At 44.0% G+C, this 20,161-nt stretch overlaps 1 protein-coding gene across 2 annotated transcripts; it reads right to left on the bottom strand.

The window, feature by feature from the left end:
- Nucleotides 1-855: 855 nt before the first annotated feature.
- Nucleotides 856-18,998, bottom strand: BAG3 (BAG cochaperone 3). Of its 2 annotated transcripts, none has more exons than XM_031597389.2 (4): nt 18,747-18,998; nt 7,105-7,458; nt 4,692-5,024; nt 856-1,899 (listed from the first exon to the last, which is right to left on the bottom strand). In XM_031597389.2, exons 1-4 carry the CDS (start codon nt 18,915-18,917, stop codon nt 1,126-1,128), a joined length of 1,632 nt encoding a protein of 543 aa, XP_031453249.1. In that variant the 5' UTR covers nt 18,918-18,998; the 3' UTR covers nt 856-1,125. The 2 variants fall into 2 exon arrangements, with proteins under 2 accessions (XP_031453249.1, XP_031453248.1); XM_031597388.2 differs by having other exon boundaries at nt 4,641-5,024; nt 18,747-18,994.
- Between the last annotated feature and the right edge of the window lie 1,163 nt (nt 18,999-20,161).

Here is a 20,161-nt window from a genome sequence, read left to right as displayed (position 1 = left end):
CATTCTGCTTTCATTTTTCATGGATGAAATCTGAAGTATGTTTTATGTTCCTTGATTAACTGCATGTTGCTAATCAATTAAACCAGCCACCAAGTACTGCTTCAACTCTCATGAAGTGAGAGGACTGCCTCTCAATCATGCTATGAATACGAAATGTCTTTAGCTGGAAATGAATGCTAAGTGTTCCACAAAACAAAGCGTGTTTGGCTGGAAATCCAGAAGTAGTCCAGAAGTAGTGCTAGTAAAAGGCTAACAACTTCACAGAACAAGTTAAAGTACTCTGAAGTAAATTACTATAAGTCACCAGCAAATCACCTTTGACTTTTAACTCCCAGGAAAGAGGGAGAACAGGAGATTTTTTAAAAAGCCAAATTCTTTACTCAATCCACACACTCAATAGAACAGAGAAACTTTAAAGGAAGCGACTGAATGGAGAAAGGCACATTTCATGAGAAAGCAGCTCTCAGACTTCAGCTATAATGGTGTACAAACAGAAATCAGTCTGCTTAGAAGAGTGCATTTGAAACCGATTGCAGCTCTTACATTTCCAGCTCATAAAATCACAAGACTAAATTAGGCTTCTATATTATTTTATTTCCCTCTTAAAATATAGCATTGAAGTCCTGCACACATATAAATATCCCTACAGTTTCTTACACACTTTCTATCCACCATTGCTTAAAGTGCCCAACTGTGAACATTAAAAATAAAAACATTGCTGTTACATGAGTGGCTACACTTAAAGAAGGACCAGTATTCCAACAATGCAGGCCTTTGATTGTACAAAAATCACCTGCAGAAGAATGCATCCTAAACAACACACATCAACATTAACCCAAACGTTGCTCCTTTTCATTATTTTTTTTTTTTCCACTCAGCAGATCTAAAAGAGATTAATGTACAGAGTTTGTTTTTGAGAACATGTCTTTACATAGTGTAAGAATAAAGGATAAATGCATTACTTTCTTTCTAACTCCCTCCTTCCCCACAAGTGTTTACTGCGTCCCAAGCTGCTATGTTGATTAAAAACCAGTTGAAAAGAGCTCTGGAAATGCATGCAACTTAAAATTCACTTAAACACACTTTAAGTTACGAAGTCTGAGAGATTTTAATTTCAGCACATAGTTATGGCTCGGTTGGATTATTAGATGTGTTTGTTGTGGTGGTCAGATTGGTAAACACTTCCTCCTTAGTTTCAGGCTGATGTCTTTCCATTTTGGTTTCCTCTTTAGCATCTTTATTACTGGTATCTCCCTTGCTCTTGACTACCACAGGTTCAATCTCCATGATTTCCTGTGGTGACTTAGGCTCTGCCAAGGTTGGCTGAAGTCCATCAACTTGAACTGGTTCTGGGACATCTTCTGCTTTCTGTTCAAGTCTTTCCAAAATGTTCTGGACCTTCCTTACACCATCTCTCCTGGCCTGACGCACATCCGCACGACCCTCGGGGTCCACCGAGTCTAGGGCTAGCAATTCTTTGGTCAAATACTCTTCAATCATCAAGTACTTTTTGTCAGTTTTCTTGCCTTCAAAGGAGTCGACTGCCTGCTCAAGCATTTGTACGTTCTCCAGAATTGCCTCCACTTTCAAAACACCTGGATGCTTTTGAGGTTCTGCTGTTTCCATCGTCTTCGATGTCACAGTTTCTTCAGGAGCAGGCCTTTCCTGCAGAGGAACAGCGTTAGCTGAACAGGGAACCTGTTTATCAGCTTTCTCTGCCATGGTTGGAGGCTTCTGAGGTGGTAGTTTAGAATCTGGTTCTCGGTAGGTGACCGAAATTGGAATATATGTTGCAGGCACCTCAGTTTCAGGTGGTTGGATTGTCTTGGTTTCAGTTTTGATTTCAGGTGGTGGAGATGGTCTTGGTGGCTCTGGAGGTGGAACTTGTTGCTGAGAAACCTGGTGAGGAAGACAAGCTTGTGTTGAAACACAGTCAACAATGCTCCTTATTTCTTTTTAAAAACAGGTAATAAAATCACAAAAATCAAAAGCTTAGTCCAAGATTTTTTTTAGGAAAGGTTCCTAACTGCAGGTACTCAAATTGAAATCTAGAAAAAACCCTGATTTTCAGGAGTTGTCAGTTTCTTTTCTTCTGAAATCGAGGCCATTCAAGCTATCTCAAATTGAAGTACCCATAAAAGCCACCAGATGCTCTTAAAAATCAAGGACTTAATGCTTAAAATAGAGGAAGTACATTAGAGGTTGTTGCCAGGCATTTGGCAAAAGTACTCCCAAGCTTCATTTCCCCATTGCCTTATGTCTTAGGGTGGCCCAGTAAGAGCAAGAGGAGTGAGAGAGCTAAAAATAGGAATGAGAGCAGATAGAACACAGGTGGGATAGTTTCCCCATTTTCCTTTTTCTGTTACCACCTCTAGTTTTGCCCATCCAACTTTCAGCTGTGGCAGATGTAAGCAAGCTGTGAGCCTCCCCTTTTCCTCCCTAAAGCACCATCCACATCACAAGGACTTAAGCAGAGCTACAAAGCCTTCAAGCCCAACGGGGTCTTGTTTCACACTGCTCTTGTTATCCTCAATTAGCTATGAATTTTTGTTACGTACTTTCCTGTGTAGTGCTGAACTTGAGGTTTCTAAATCACAAAAGGCTCTGTGCTCAAGATATGATAGGTACTGCTTTTAAACTATTGCAGTGAGTACCAGCACCAATAATTCTCAGATACTAAATTACAACCCACTAAACTCTGCTCATGCCTACTAAAATCAGCCCTACAAGCAGTTTTATAAAATTGGACTTACAGCAAAGCCCTAGCCTGACTGAAATAAGATTTCAGCAGCTGTCTTCAACATCATCATCATTTCATTCTTAGTGTGTCAGTATTTCTTGAAAAGCTAGCAGTACTTTGCTAGGTTTTAAGCTCATCTGGGGCTATTCTCATTTCATTTTCCTACTTTCAAGATATTATTTTTGTTAGTGCTTATTTTTAGTGATTCCATCTTCTCAGTTTTATATGCAAAGGTTACTGTGTCAGTCTTATTATGCCATAGTTACTGGAGACAATCAGTATGATTGCTAGAGATACAACAGCCATCAAGTCAGAAACTTCTTAAAACTGATAGGAGCGTTGAAATCTTACTGGAAAAATGGAATTTGTGAGATTTGTTTTGCCACCTCCTTGACTTACCCACTGTGTTTGTACATGATTTTTGGGAAGGTGGTAGATTCAGCTCTAATGGATTTAGATAAAGTAACATACCCACATTTATATTCAAGCTATATATATTGGCCTGCACTGACACTGTTTTACCCATTAAATATTAGATTTATTCAGAGAGCTCAAATTCTCACCCTTTAAAGATAAACTAACATTATAAGCTATATGTCATTAATGATGAAATCTTCATTATTTTGTCCTAACATCTGGCTTTCAAAAATACTCAACTAATTCTGCTCCTGTCAATCTCTGTGTGGAATCTCTGAAGAGAAGGAATCCAGGGTTGTTTTTAATGTCACCCCTTCCCCTTCCATGCTAGGGAAGACAACCTGAATAATGTTGAATTCTTGACTCAAAGGACTTCTAACTGTAGTTTGAGCAAGAATTTTTTTGTTTAACATAAAAAAAATATATATGCCAGAAAGGGCAGCAACCAGCATCAAGTATTATTCCAAAAGAAGATTTACAACTTACATTTCTCAAAAGTTTCTTTATTTATAATTTGAATCAAAATTGAGTCCTCCCTGCTGCTATGGGGTCTATTTCCTAATAGCATATTGCTGGAAGACGAAGGGTGTGTAGCTTCAGTCTTTTTTCCTGATTTTTTTTTTCCCCCCCTCAGGTTAAAAAGTATTCTCAGTTGACAAGCCTGCAGGAACCTTATAGGATCCGTTTCAACAAATCAATTGGCATTTTAAAAATCTAAACGAGTTTTTAAATCTCTGAACTGGGAACACCAAATATTATTTACCTGCAATATGGAATGCTAGAAATTGGCACTTAGTGGTAGAAATAGGGAAAAGGAAGCAGGAGTCATACTTACTGTGACAAGTATTAGTTCATTATATACATGGATGAAGAGTTATTTGAAATGCCAGTATAACATACACATGTCAGTCAAGTATAAGCCTAGTCCTCAATTACTTAGAAAATTATTAAACAGGTAGAACTTTCCTATTCTGAAGACTATTCTGAAGAAGTTAGAAAATTGTTCCAGAATATTTAGCTATGAACACATAGAAGGAATAAGAAGCTAGGATTAAGCTTCGCTGATTCTCTTTCTCCATAACTGAAATTACTCTGTGCATTTGATGCTCTCCTGAGTGGTTCTGAGACATCAGTAGGGTGTTATTTACAGATGCCACAAATCCCATGGACTTGATTGGCTTCTCAGTACCATAATGCAATATCACTGACCTCAGAGTAATTACACAAAATTATATTCCGAGGAGAGGAAAATCAAATCATGTACTAGAAGTGATTTGCTTAATGTATTTCAGCAATCCAAAGACTTCAGAATCCTGATAGGTGGAAAGATGGCTTGATGCAAGCTTATCTCAGGATCACAGCAAGTTTAAGAAATGCTTTATGTGCTTTCATGTATATGTGGGTATGAGCCACTGTTTCGGCTCTGGCTCAGCATGGCTAGCAGAGATAAGTGGAAGGTAACAACCCTCCCCGCTGTACATACCTGAGGTCTGTCTACAACTGTCTGCACTGTGATGGGAGTTGAGGGCTGTACCTGCTGGGTGATAATTCTGGCAGGTGAACTTTCACGGCTTGATGCACCTCTCTGAGAGGCTCTGAATGGAGACTGGGCTCGTGCTGTCTTAGGCTCCCTGTCATCTGGTTGAATTCTGGGAAATACTGGTTGGTGGGCTTGGTATTCACTCTGCTGGGCAGGGTAGTGTGTCTTCTGGGCCTGATGGTAGCCTTGTGGTGGTTGTCTTTGGATATTTTCATGGATCACAGGAATTGAAATATAGCCACGAGGAAGCTGGTGGCTTCCTGAATTGGATCTGCCAGACGACTGAGGGGAAACCGTTGGAGAATCAGAAGCTCCAGGAGAATGAGGCTGCCATGAAAACAAAATCCATTATTAAATTAACCATTTCAGCTCATAGCACTTTTCATTTTTAAAGAGAAATGGAAACTGAACTTGTGTTCCCACATGCAAAAGATCTACTTCCTTGGTTTGGGTTTGTGCTGGTTTTTTGGGTTTTTTTTTTTTTTTTTGCACCTCACTAGACAGACCACAGAAGTTGAGAGAGAGCATCATTATAACAAGTAGTAACCTGAGCTACAGCATTCCCAGCCCTCAAGTAAGCAGGGAGTGGATGCTCAGTCAGAACGTTTGCTGTTTTTACACGGTTACTCCTGTCTAAACCTGTTAAATGTGAGGCAAACTAAAGTTAAGCAAACAAATTATGTACTGCAGACAAAAAACAAACTACTCAGAGGCACACAAAGTTCAGACTTCTGATCCCACTCGTGATAACAAACTTATTTACTTTTTTAAGCATGTAATTTAAGGCACTGCCAAAGCCTGCTACATGTGGCTAATGCGCCCTCACCCCTCACTCCCCCATGAGACCTTCCAGCAAATCAGCCCTGTTGGCAGCAGGAGTAATAGCTGCACTAGCATAGATTTGCTGTAAGCAGAAGCAAGAGCTGGGGATGCTGCATGATCCAGCTCCTGATATTTCATTTTATGGTTCTGCAGCATCTGGGAAAAGGCAGTTTATTTGCTCACAGCTCACTCCCTTCCTCCTCCTGCTGTGCTAGTCCATCAGCTCATCTACTTTGCACCAACTCCAGAAGCTGATGGACTATTCTCTATTCTTTAACTCATGAAGGAGAGAAAAAAAAACTACTTCCTGACAGGTTTATTCCATAGCTCAGTGAAAAGCCAGGAAAGACTAGAGTTAGCACAGAAGTGAGAGCAAGACAACGGGGCTGGAAGCAATAAGTAGGCAGGTAAGGTGGGAGAGGATAAGATGGTAGTCTTTTGTGCTAGTCAACTGCTCACCTCTGCTGCCTATGAAGCTATAAATAAATGCTGCTTTTTCTTATTGTACATATCACCAGCACTACTGTGTCAGTGCCCTGGTCAGTTAGTGCCCATGCCACCTAAGTTTGTGACAGCAACTTCTCCAGTCCTGAGTAGTTATCTCAGAGCACATGAGATATAGAAGACTCTTCTGAAGCAATTCTGCACGTAATACAGAAGTATATTCCCAACTGTATTAAGATGAGAAGGAAGAACTAAGCCTCCCATCCTTGCACTGGATAAAGTAGCAACAGCTGAGACCACCAGGAAAACTGCAAACAGAATTTTAATTGTGTTGTTCAGACACAAAAACAGGTTTTAGAGGAATATCTGCCACTGCTGACATGAAAATTTAGTGATGTATTTTCAGACTGATAGAGGCTCAATTTCCTGCTTATTTTACTTTGAATAGAAGAGATGAGTGCTTTGGTGTACTACGAGGTACCACTTCTGCTAATTCTGAAGAGATAACAGACAATCCAAAATCCTGTCTTTTGAAAAGCAAAGCAAGGAGGGTGACTTTTTTTTTTAAAGCAGTTAATGTATTTTAACACAGAACTGAAAAGACAAAGATATTACACGATTCACTTTTCAAGCTGTGTATGCAAGTCGATATACTTAATAAAACCAGAGTATTAAACTGGAAAGCAGAATAGCCCCATTTCTGAAGCGGCTCAAGCTGTCACTAATTGGCCACTTGTATTTTTGTGTCTCTCCCCTTGCTCACCTTTGTTTCCCACAGTACAGAATGCAAGAGACTTACCTGTGTTCCCAGCTTGCAGAGTAACCATTCTAAGCCCTACAACAACCCTCACCTGATGCAGGAGCACCTGCACCACTCACAGGCTCATTTACAGAGAATATTTTCACGCATTTGTTTCCGCAGAAATCACTTGATAACAAAAGCTGGCAACGCCAGAAAAACGTGAAATATTTCTGCTGAAGTGACTGAGCACTTTTGTATTTCAACACTCTGGAAGTATTGGGAAAATGTAATCCTGTGGCAGGTTTGGCTTTCCAAAGGATAAAGTACTCGTGTGACATTCAGGTCATACATGGCCGCAAAGACCAAGGCAAACACACCCCAGCAGTACTGACGAGTTACCTCAGGTCCGTGTGTCGCTGGAGCTGGTGCTGCTGCAGCTGCTGTTGTCTGTCCACATTGTTTATCTGCCTGGGAAGCCTCAGTTGGTCCCCTATGAGGGGACTCAGGGCTGGCATAGGCCCCTCTCAGTGGCGGCTGTGCCTGCGCTGTGGTGGGCACGGCTTCTGCTTTGTATCGCTGTACGCCGGGCTGCGCAGCGGCAAAGTAGGGGTGCTGTCTGCTGTCGATGCCCTCATGGATGACTGGGATAGGGATGTAGCCAGCCCGGAGCTTAGGGTACACCACGTTTCCTTCCCGTGCCGGCAGCTGCCTGGGACTATCTTGAGATGGGCCATTTGCTGATGACTGGCCATCCTAGAAATTAAAAACATCACATAGCATTTGCTGGTAGCTCAACATACCACATAAGAAAGCTGCCATAAAGGTCTGTCTAAAAGCAGCATCAGCCAGGCATGAGAAGCTCAGCTCCTCAGGTCTGTGCCAGGTCAGCAGGCAGGAGAAAGGAAGCTGAACACCGATTAGCTATGAGCCTTTCACCCCAGTGCTGATAAATACTAGCTGAGGCACTAAAACACCACATTACAACAGGGGTTTTCTGTAGCACTCGCTACTTGCGTGCAGCCACGAGTTCAGCTGCCTCCAGTGGTACCACGCTAATTAAAAGAGCTTGAGGGACCACAGATGTTTCCTTAGCTCCCCTTCAAATCCACCCAGTGTTATAGATAACAGCAGAAAAGAAACTTGCAGGATTTATCTCATCAGAAGAGCAGTATTTGTTGGTATCGTACTTCCTACTGCCTATTTAGAGCTACTGCTGCTTCATTCTGAAGACACAGCCAAGAGAGGATCCACTTCAGTAGATACCGACAGGATAGCATAATGAAGAGGAAAATGCTGGAAGGTTAGATAACATTAATTCCTGTGCTGCCCAAGTGCACTCACTGGACAATGTCAAAGCTCTGGCAAGAGGGATAGTGCTTTGTACCAAGATCCCTCACAAGTCCTCTATTAAGTTCTTCCTGCATCGGTCATTCTATTTTGAGGCCCAGCTAGGGCCAAGTTCCAGATGTATCTCTAAGTCAGATCATGTAACAAGCACCTCTGTCATTCAGAGGGTAATGTCATTATTCAGTAAGAGGAGAATTTAATAAGGGGACATATGGTACAAGTGCTAGAAACCCTATTTTTAAAGGGGCGTTTTAGCAGCAAAAATATTTAGTTTATGTGGCTTCTGCACATTTAATGAGTCTGTATAGTAACAGTTAACTAAGATTGAATATTCCCCCTCTTTTACAGTATCTCTTTAGAACCAGTTTCTGAAAAAACTGCAGAGAATGAATGCTATTATTCAGGTACATTTATAAAATAAATACAGAAAGGAAGAAATTTAAACTCAGAAGCTCTTGCTTTTGCTGATTAGAAATCCCCCACAAGCAAAGAAAAATTCTGAAGGAGATACAAAGGAGAGGCCTAGAAAGTTCGCAGCGCCAGAACGTGGCTGGCTTTTCCAGTTACAGCACAAGGATGATCTCATGCCCAGCTCTGCACCAGGAGCCACCGTGGCCAGATGAGTCATTTTCAATTCACTCCCCAGGAAGCTGCTGAACGCAGACTGCTCTGGTGCCTCAGGACACCAAGGACTGACAATTATCTGCCAGTTCCACCTCATCAGTGATGCCCCCAACGCAGCCCTGAACACACTGTGCTGCCAGCACACTCTGCGTCTGCAGGGACACGTGGCTATGCCAGAAAGTAAATTTGAGAGACACTCAGAGAGTGACAACACAGGGCCATGTCAGGGCTACATGTCCACCGAGCACAGAGCCACGCAAGCTGCCTCGCAGTGAGGGAAACTGATGATTCCACAGGCAGAAGAAGCACCTTGCTGCCTGCTGCTGACTCAATGCATTCTGCACATGCTCACACCAGCTGCTCAGCACAGGCTCCGTAGTGGTGGGAGCAGGCTGGGTGTAACCAGAGAGCTGCAGCCCACCTTTAGGCACAGCTCCCACAGCTATAAAAAGAAGTTGCACTCGCAGTGTGCATTGTCAGGCGCCCTGCAGGAAGGGTCAGTGCTGGGAGGAGAGGTAGAGGGGCTGGATGGGCCAGCAACAAGTACCATGCCCTAGCAAGAGAAGGGTGTGCAGGGTTCTGAGCTGCTGCACCTGGGGACAATCCCTTCAGTCTTCTGAAGTCATGCTAAGTAACAAATAATCACAATATTCAGAGTCCCACTCCCCTGGCTGTCACGAAGCCCTTTCTAGGAGCCTGGCTCCCTCCCCTTTATCTGCATTTTCAGCCCTTTTACACTGACCTCACTCTGAGCTATCTCAGCACCCTGACAGATCTGCTTCTGTAAGCTCAGCACTGATAAAGAAAGCAAAACAAGCAGCCCAAAACCAAAGAAAAAAAATCAAGTTGAACTATTTTTTAAAATTTCAGTTTATGTCCAAAGTGAACTTTTGCAAGTTTAGCACTTTTTCTTTTTTTCCCCAAGTGGAAGCACAGGCTTCTCTTTAAGAGCCACAGCATAAACTATGCTTTTTAATTCATCATTCATTCTTACAGCTTCAGACAGCCTATGCTTCTTCCTGTGGAAAGTTAGCTTTTAGAGCTGGTTCTTTGTTCCAGGCTTTTTTCCCCTGTAGTCAGGAGGTTTGGGAGTTTTCTGTTGTTGCTGAACAGTACAGTCAGAAGGAGCAATCTTCAGCTAAGGAAGAAATGCCATTTTTCCCTTTCTTCCACCACCAGTAGCTCTGAGGCACACAGAGATCACAGTTTCAGGAGAGGTGTTCTTGTCACAATTGTTTTTCCAGCCCCACACTGTTCCCCTCAACAAATAATTAAGATTTAACTCCATCAACAGCTGCTGACATTAGCCCGTTTGTATCACCACATTGTCAGCCCAGTTTCACAGGTCGATGAACATGCAAAATTAGTGTTTTGAAACACCCCACACTGAGGAATGCCACTGTAACACATTGTCTGAAGACTAAAAAGCTCTTGGTTCAGTCAGATGGCTGCAAAGGTTCAAGCTCATTTTTAAACCAGGATCCACTACAACACCTTGTGCACAGATATCCCCCAAAGCGAGGCTTTCAGCAAGAGAAAAAGGTTCTATTTCGTGCAGGGGAGATGAGCCTTTCTAGCCCTGACAAACTGGTTCTGGAAGGTTGAAGGAGAAACTGGGGTGTGTCTGGGGATAGTGTGACAAAGGGGAGTGGAGCCAGGCTCTGGAAACCTCCCCAGGTAACACCAAGAGAAGGGACATGTGAGTTCTCCGAATGCTTTAATTCTTGAGTTTCACAGCACAGCCAGGTCAGGGAGCTAAAGTGTCCATTTTTGGTCTCTACTTGCCCTCTAACAAATATGGCTTTTGCTTAATAGGTTAACAAGTGTTATCTATACAAGTCCAGAGTTAACAGAGAATGTATTGGTCACATTTTTATTTGCATTAAAAACCTTCGTTGTAGGTTAAATAAAAAAAATACATACAGGAATATAACTCCTATTACTGTATGAAAAGTGAAATAATTTCCCCTCCCCTTATTCAGGGAAATGAGAAGCATTTTATGCTGAACTTGAGAATAATTCTAAGCACTAGAATTATGAAGTCCCCCTGAACTGGGGGTCAGCATTACAGGAACAGGCTGTGGTCATACACCATATCTAAGGGACAGAATCCCCCAAAAGAAGGAAGTACAAAAATACCAAAATTCCCCCCAGGAAGTCTAAAGATGTGAACAGCCCAAGCCTGCACTGCAGGTAGCTTGCAACAACACCAGGAACTCAGATGCAATCCACTATTTCAAGCACCAATGCCAAAACCAACGGGGAGCCCTCTTAGCCACTCAGGGGAGAGCAGGTGCACACACTGCTTTGTGTGCAAGTGTGGGGCTGCTGGAAGGCTGCAGCAATCACACCTCCTGGGAAGGGGACATGTGCTTCTGTTGTGAGGTCATCGCCACGATAAATAAAGGTGCAGCCAGCACGAGTTGTGCAACTGGAAAAAACACTTCATAGCCCGCATCCTACACTTGGCTTCCCATAGGAAGGGCACAGCCAGGAGTGACAATAAAATCCTCAAACTCAGGCAGACTGTAAGCTCCAGCACTGTGTGCCATTGGGAAAAAACACAGATTGAGACAACTTGCAACAAAGTCCCCTGAACAGCTGTACCATCTGTGGGAGCAGACAATGACCTGAAGTGCCTCAGTGACTGTTCAAGCATTGTTCCTGAAACACAAAGACCTGCAAGTTCATTCACTGCTTAAGCTAGCAAGTGCCACTGAAGGCATCTAGATGGCTGTACCAGTGTAACAAAACTGGTCACAGTATTCTACACACAAATCGATTACTGGAAAACCTGAAACAGATGTGGAATCTTCCTTTCAAAACTGCCTGTTAAGTATGTTTTTCATTCCTCAAATGCTACAATGTGCTACAGAAAAAGTTCAAGAACAAGTTCCCATCATCCACAAGCACTTCTTAAACCATACAGGCATTACTCATAACACAGTAGATCTAGTTCTCTAAAGCATATTATACACAAAGCGCCCTCATAGCTGTTGCAGAGCAACAGTACAAATGTTTAGGTTTTTTACTTGTTTTGTAAATATCATCTAGCAAAGGAAAAGAAGTGTTGCAAACATTACCAAGAGAATGAACACATCTCTTTCTATATGCAAGCAGAAAGTCTACCAGCTTCAGTGTGGTTCTGAGCTTTGAAGTTGCTGCCTTGAAGAGTATCATGCACGTAAGAGTATCCTGATTGCTCCAGTGACCGAGAAAGTGCCAGAACCTGACAAAACCTGATATGACAGCAGATGTCCTGTGATGTCATGCCCAGATTTCAGGAAGCAGGGAGTACTACAATTTTGCTCTTTCTGAACAGAACTCAACACCATAATGAAAGTAAGAGACTGAAATATGACAAGTTCCCATTCCACATATACTCCAATCTACTTTTAAATCAGAAACAGCCACTGAATAAGCACTAACAGTTTCTAATATTCAAATCTAAGAATGGCTTACCAGTTTTATTTACAATTTTAAAAAGTTTCATGGAAAGGCAAATCATTCACTATTATAACTGGATTCCCTATCTACTTGTGTTTCACTTCTAGCCACACTATTTCCCCCCTTTCTCTGTTGTATTAACAAGAAAAAACAAAATTACACTAACCTTGCTACTGATGGAAGTCAGCAAGTCCATGTATTTGTTGTAACCTGATCTAAGTACTAAGGAGTGCTTTATACTTAGCACAAAGTTATCAGGAAGTGCTTCTCATTAATACTTCTTGGGGAATTAGACACACGGCATGGGAGAATGTCATTTGCTCCCAGCACTGACCTGTAGCTTCCCACTGCCATTTCAGGCACTGAAGGTTTTCACATTCATATTCCACTGAGCAAAAATTGCATTCAAATCATAGAATCACTGAGATTGGAAAAGACCCCTAAGACCACCTAGTCAACTGTCAGTCTATGACCAGTATTGCCCACTAAACCATGCTTCTTAGTAGCACATCTACACATTTCCTGAACATCTCCAGAGGTGGTGACTTGCCAGCTCCCTGGCAGCCCATTCCAGTGCCTGACCACTCTTTCAGAAAAGAAGTTTTACCTAATATCCAGCCTGAATATAGATGCACTGAGCACATCGGTATTTGAGCAAGATATCATTAGCTGATGACCACAGGAAACCATGAATAAGCTGAGCCTCATGAGCTGTCTCAGTAGACCTTCGTGTCAGTCACAACATGTAACCTATTTATACAACAAGCTGCTTTTGATGTTGTATTTGCTGAATGCTGCCTTTTATTTCATAACATCCACATGCGTAGGCAAATAGGCCTTTTGTTCTCTCTCGTATAATACAAGATGATTGTATGATAATTACAGGTATTACATTAATGTATGCTTTGACTGATGGAGCACAATGATGTCATTAGAAACAAATAATCACTATTAAAAATTGAAGAGGACTTCTAAACCTAAACTCTTCAGAACTGAGAGCCTTACTGGAGCAAACATGTTGGCCATCCTGAAGACAATCTACCTTGTTTCTGGAATTAAAACTGCTCTTCTCTGACCACTAAAGCCAGTTCTTTCTTGGGCTAAAACATCATTTTGGCATGAGGTGATGACACTTGCCCTCTCTGCCCATGAGTAGAAGCTGCCCACTCACAGGAAGCCTTAGGTGGGCCAAACTGAACACGCCCCAAGAAAGCAAAGGCTGATACACTGAGCCAAGAGTTCTGAGAAGGGGAGTTGCTTCACCCATCCTGCTGGCTTCTACACAGGAAAGAAAGCCCATTAAGGCACTAGAAAGTTCCTCATCAAGAATCATGAGCCTCATTTACCTATTTGATTGCTGCCTGCTAACCTAGGAGGCAGGCAGCCAACTTATTGATTTCCCAATTAGCTGGAAGCCAGAAATTTGAAACACAGAAGGGAGTAAAAGCTAAACAGTGTCACAGAAAAAATAAATAGCTAACAACCAAAGAGTCAGTTTTGAATTCTGTAGGTTATAGAAAAGGTCTACATTTTCACCTAGAATTCATTTGATAGGCAAGTTTTGAGACCTCACTTCTTTAAGCAACAGCTTCCCAGCACTATAAAAGCACTTGCTACCCTGCACCTTATCAATTATAAGACTGCCATCAGCCATGAAAACATGTTTTCATGCTACCTGACCTAGTGGGTGATGTCACAAGTTGCTTCACCATCCTGTGGCTCATTTTCCTGCCTATAAAAAAAAAAACACACAAAAAGAACCAACAAAACTAAACAAGTATTAAAAACAGTTTCTGCAAGGTGATTTGAAGATACCTGAAGAAACAGAGTGTTTCATATCTGTAATTAAATAATGTAATTTGTGTGAGCAAGCCATTTCTTGTATTTTATATCTAGCTTGGCTTAATTGAGAGGGCACAGCTGCCAGAGGAAAAAGATGAAGCTTACTTAGAGAGGGATATTGTCTGTATACCACAGAGCATATCAGATTGTTATCTGCTTTATCATGGTTCATGGTGAACAATTCTATTTTTGGTACAGAAAAGCCATGCCTGTGTATAGGTTAAGTGTTAAAAATATGATTCCTGGCTAAAAATGCTGGAACAAGTATTCTTTCTTGTTAGATGAAAGGTATGCTGTACTTGAACTTGAGCAGAAATTAATATCTTCCTTACTTCTCCTGGTGCATGACTTCCCAGGCATGTTACTTGTAGCTAGATCTTTGATCCATCCCTCATTTTGAAAATAATTGGTGTATCTGTGTATTATTTCCCTGTTTATCACGCTCTGCTGAGTGGGGCTTTAAATAACCACATAAAGCAGCTTCATGGAACTTGGAAGGCTGCGTACTGGCTTTGTCCAAAAATCCCCTACTGACTACCTTGCAGCTTCTACATATACAGCATATAGAAAGTATAATATCTCAAATCCAATGACTGATTTATTAAGAAATGGGCAAACCACAAGCCTGACTATGACAGAATACTTATTGGCATAAATAATGTGGAAATCACTGCAGGTAGAAGATCCAAGTGTAACATGTTGTTATATCCTTCCACTGCTGTGAACCACTGTGAGACACAGAAGTTTACAGAGACCACACTGAGATTTCAGTGCAATTTCTAATTTGGTCTACCAAGCCTTTCAGTCAATGTGAATGTGAGAAGTCAGAGCTCAAAAATAAGTTCACCCCTAAAGAGATGGGAACTGAGTGACTTATATCTTATTTGGAGAAGCAGGCAGAAGAGTCATGACTTACCCGCAAGGGTGAGGATAGATACAGTTAGCTGATCCTCAAATAACACAGAATCCACCAGTAATAGATTCAGATAGCTTTCCCTCCCCTTTGGTTTAGGCCTCTGCATTGTTGCAACCAACAAATGCACCACTTTTATAACTGCTCTCAGACTTAAAGCTGTGCTGGCCACAGTCTCAGACCTGAGGCATTAGTGAGCTATCGATCTCCACAGCGTGAGCTCAGTCAAGCTCAGCACAGTCAATTCCTTTGGTCTATTTTTAGTGGCAGCATTTCCCATTGGGTTTACTGCACGTAGAAACAACATATGGAAGGGGCATCAGTAAATACTTACACAAGCTTTGCTACTTTTTTTTTTTCTTTAAACATCATCTATTTTTATCAACACTTTGGGGAATACCAAGTAAACAATTTAACATCATATGACAACCCTGCAGAAAGTATGCTGAACTACAACAGCTCAAGTTAACACATGAAAACAGATAAGCATACAAAAATCAACAATCCCAGCAAAGAAATATGAAGAACGGTGACACTGCTAGTAAATACTCTCCTGGTAAAATTATGCATATGTATGCTTTATGATATTGATTGTACTTTTTTAAAGTGACTTGCTATTAACTAAATAGACACTTAAAAAAATCATTAGTTTACCAGGAGGCTGTGATGTTTCTGTTAGTAAATATTTCTCAGCCGTCTGCAGGCTTGTTTCTCACTGGATGTAATGAGAGGTTTTCTGTTCCTCCTCAGTAAGGTCCCCCTAGCCCAGCCTGATACCACAGTGACCCCATACAAATAACTGGGAGCAGTTAATAAACGTGCAAAGGAAGGACATGTTATTCTGTGAAGATTAAAACAGGCCAAACTGAATAAGAAAAATAAGAAAAAGCAACTTGAATCAGTGAATACATTGAGCTGTGCCATTCAATGCAAAAAAAAAAAAAAAAACACCAAGGTGTGGTTCCATTCACTTTTAACAACTCTGTCATGGATTCACACTTGAGAGCCAATTCTCTTTTTGCCTGATTATACAGGTGCAGTCACTGCAGTCAGCATAGTTACACTGATGGCAAATCTAAAGTAGGAAGACTAAGATCAGCTGTTGGGGAAATGCAGCACCTTACAGCCACAGCCAGCTCACTCAGCTAAAAGAAGTCAGTTAGCTTTGGACCTGTGCTCCACTCACTGCCCAGCTACAGGCAACACCTCACTTTTTGCCTATATCTCTGTAAATATGAAATATTTGGAGAGAGAAGGATTCACAAAGACTATCATAAAAGGAATCAACAAAAATAGCTGGTTTCACTGGGTAACATCAATATTTAATCCAGAAAGCAGTGTAACAGTAGAGTCAATGCAAGTTTTGGCTGTATTACCATCCTTGATAAGACATGGTCTGACACATGAAGTCAGCTTCTGCAGTTCCAGATCATTCCTGAAACCCCTAAGCTCTCTCTGAAGGCAGACTAAGAACAATGGAACTGAGAAGCTGTCAATGCCTTGTTTTTCTGCCTATATGTGAAAGCAAAAAGACTTCAGAAACTAAACTATCCATTAATTCAACCACGTACTCTGAATTCTGGGCTCCAACAAACGGCCCCACCAGGTCAGTTACCTGCTGCTTCCATCACCACAAGCTTTTTGTTTCCCTTAATGCAAGGGTATGTCAGAAGACCCAGAAATCAACCTTCCAATACTATCTCTGGAAGTATTTCTCTCTGCGACCAGTCCCAAAGCATACATGTGTCTGTCTGTGGTGAGCAGTGACAGATGTTGCTGTTTGGAAAAAAAGTGAATTCCACAAAAAAAAAACAACTTGAAAAGCGGGCATAACTTTTTCTCTCTGTAATAATACTCACAAGTTGGCAGGAGAGGAGGCACTTTTCGTTACCACAGATTTAACATCAGATAAGGATGAAAATTTGTTTTGTTTCAGTCACCCACTCAAAACCAGCACTGATCCATTAGAGCACTTCAAATCCTGTTTTTATACAATTATCAAATGCAGCTTAAATGTGATTTCTCTCTTAAATGGGTTACTTTCAAGTGCCATTTCCATAACAAAAGCCTTGAATAAATAGAATGCTCTTTGACTTGAGCGTACTTTATGGTTCTAAAAAGCATATTTTTATGGCTGTAATAGCCAATGTTAGCAGGTGCCTCACTACTACTAGGAAGACAGCATCCAGAAATGAGTTAAAGCACTTTTCCCTATTCCACTCCCAATATTCACATCGCCAAATTAAACAAGATCTTTTTGTACCATTACTACCAGAATTACACGCTCGATAATTGAGTTGAAAATGGGGATGAAAGGCTACACTGCAGCAATTACAATGCATTTCCTCAATTCCAAACAGCACTTTGTGAGTGTAACTGCACAACGTTACCCGGCTGGAAATGTGGGAGAACAGAAAAGCACAGCCCATTCACTTCTGTATGATCCTCATCTGCTTCCACACTGAGCTTCCTCTTATGGTCTGCACTCATAAAATGGGCAATTAAATGTAAGAACTTAATATTTCCTCAAACCACTCTTTCATGTTTTATTCCTCATTTTCTACGAGAGACTCTTGGGGGTGGGGGAGGAAGTTGTACCAGTTACATTGAAGACACATTTCGGAGTTACTAAGTATCTTCCAACTGTCAGCTGCGTGCCACACAAGAGGCTTTTCCCCCCACAGAAGAGATTCTGCCTAAGATGGCAGCCCAGGCAGCACTGATCTCTCCCCGCTGACGGCTCTCCCCGACAGGACGGGGGCAGCGAAGCAATGGTCGCAGCCAGCGCTCACTTGGCCGCGTCACCGTGATCAAAGCACTTGGCTGCTGTGCAGCAGGCTGCCAGCTCCACGCGCACCACGTCCAGGGAGCAGCTGGGCTCTTCCAGCTGACTTGCAGCAGGCCGGAGCCGGGCCTGGCAGCTGAGAGCCGGCGCTGGGCTGGGGGCCAGCCGTGGCTCCGCGCAGTCCGAGGCAATCTCTTCCAGCACCGCTCCAAGCAGCACCGGCCGGGGTCCAGCGCGGAGCGATCCTGGGCCTCGTCCTGACAGCAGCGATGGGCGACATTTTAGGTCGCGAGGACGGGCAGAGATCCTCCACCGGCGCTGCGATATTTATGCTTCATCATCGCCCATTTTATGGGGTTGCAGAACTAAAGGCGAGGCCGTGCGGTTGGCCGTACCCGGGATGAAAGCAGCGTTGCTCGCACAGAAATGCAAGAAAACCCCACAGGATTTGTTTTTCCACCGCTCTGGCAACTTGCAATGCGGCTCAAGTTTCCAGCACTTTCTGTTCAGTCACCGCGTTAATACTAACGCGGGTCACACGGCCGCAACTTCTGAAGGCTCAGAGTTTGGCTCCGAAAAGCCACTTTACGGGTCCCGCTGCCCGCAGCCACGGACACATTAGGACCGAGATGCAGCTTTTCTCTGAGCGCGCTTACAGACAGAGGACAGCGAAATTACAGACTTTGTAAGCAGACCAAAAACAACCAAAAAAAAAAAAAAAGCCCTAAAACTCCTGACAAGTCTGAGTCGCGTCGCTTTGAAGTACTGTACGTCGCCTCGGCTCATTCGCAGCCGAAAGAAAAAAAAAAAAACCAGCCGAGCCTTCCCCGGGCAGGCCGGGTGCACTTCACCAACTTTAAATAAACACCCCGCAGCCGAGGTATCGGATGATTTAATGCACAAAAAAGGGACTGCAGTGCGTCAGAGACAAAAGGCAGCTCCTGGCCTCACTGCATTGCCACGCGCTGAGCCGCAGCCCGACCCCGGCAGCCCCCAGCCCAGCGCCGGGCTCCCACCTCCCACCTCCCACCTCCCCACCCATCCACCCACCGCCCCATAGCGCAGCCCCCCAACCCGCCGTACTTTGGCCGCGTCGCCTCGCAGGCGCGGGTCGCTCCAGGTGGTGGTTCGGCTGTTGTGGTCCACGAAGAAAGGCCAGCCCGTCTGCGGGTCTACCTTGATCTCCCAACCGGGCGGCAGCGGCTCGGAGCCGCTCTCCGTTTGGAGCAGCGGGGAGTGCGTGGCAGCGCTCATGCCGGAGCCGGGCCATGCGCCGAGTGCGGGGCGGGGAGGCCGGACCCGGCCGCTTTATCCGCCGCGGGGAGCGGGGGGGCGGAGGCGCGGGGCTGGAAGTGTCTGGAAATCGGCGCCGGCCGGCGGAGGAGGGGAAAGGGGAGGGACGGGGAGGAGGGAGGCGGCCGAGCCCGGCACGGCTGGAAACTTCTGGTGGCCTCCAGTACGGCGCGGGGCTGCGGGCGGGGAGACCCGGCTGGGAGAGACGTGCTGGGTGCGGGCTGGGGAGCAGCGCTGCGGTCCTGAATGTTACCGCTCTGACAGCTGCTGCTGCGAGCCTGTGATTCCTTATTCTGGTGCAACGGAACAAGAAGCCACGAGCGTCGTCTTTGCCGATGGCTGACTGGTTAAGGTTATGTGTGTCCAGCCCTGGCGAGTAGCACAAATAACCCTTGTTTCAAAGTTGCAGTGTGGACAGGCACTGTACTTCAGAATCGACTCCTTGATCGTTCTCAGTGCGTCTCAGCCTTTGGATTCACTGACACTGAGCAACATCCGAAGGCAGTGTGTGTGTCTGCTCCCAATCCCATCTGTCACCCAGCTCGGTGTGCTGGCTGTGGGTCACAGCACTTCACAGTGACCACCTGCAGCCATCTGACGGGCACGCGTGGCCCCAGGTGCCTATAGACAATTAGTTACTGTGCCGAGTGAACGCTGAGCCCCTGAAGTGCAGACATTCTCTGCTGCAAAGCTGCTCCGAGGAGGTAGAGGTGTGCATTCCTCCAAGCAGATGTTTATTAGCCACGTGCCTCCCTTCAGAGGAGCTGCCTGTGCACACCCCGGGGACAGTCAGGGCCTTGTCAGCTCAGGGCAGGGTCACAGATTGGCCTGATGCTGATTGACACTGACACTCATCCATCCTCTGACAGTGAGGTCTGTTTATCACATCGCTGTCTGTGATAATTGCTCGGCCTTGTTCCTTCCTTAGGATCATAGAATATCTCAAACTGGAAGGAATCCCTGTGAAGATCCGTGGGGTGTTATGAGTGCTGCCCTCAGCCTGCTCTGCTCCGGGCCCAACAGACCCACGGAGCTCAGCACTCCTCACACACCTCTTGCCCTCCAGACCCCTCACCATCTTTGCAACCCTCCTTTGGATGCTCTCGAGCAGTTTGATGTCCTTTTTGTACTGCGGCACCCAAACTGCACAGAGTATTCAAGGTGAGACCACAGCAGCACAGTGCAGGGCAGGACAACCCCTTCCC

Source organism: Phasianus colchicus, chromosome 8 (genome assembly GCF_987193195.1).
Source record: "Phasianus colchicus chromosome 8, bPhaCol1.hap1.1, whole genome shotgun sequence".
Classification (NCBI taxonomy): domain Eukaryota; kingdom Metazoa; phylum Chordata; class Aves; order Galliformes; family Phasianidae; genus Phasianus; species Phasianus colchicus.
This window is presented reverse-complemented; position numbering and strand designations above follow the sequence as displayed.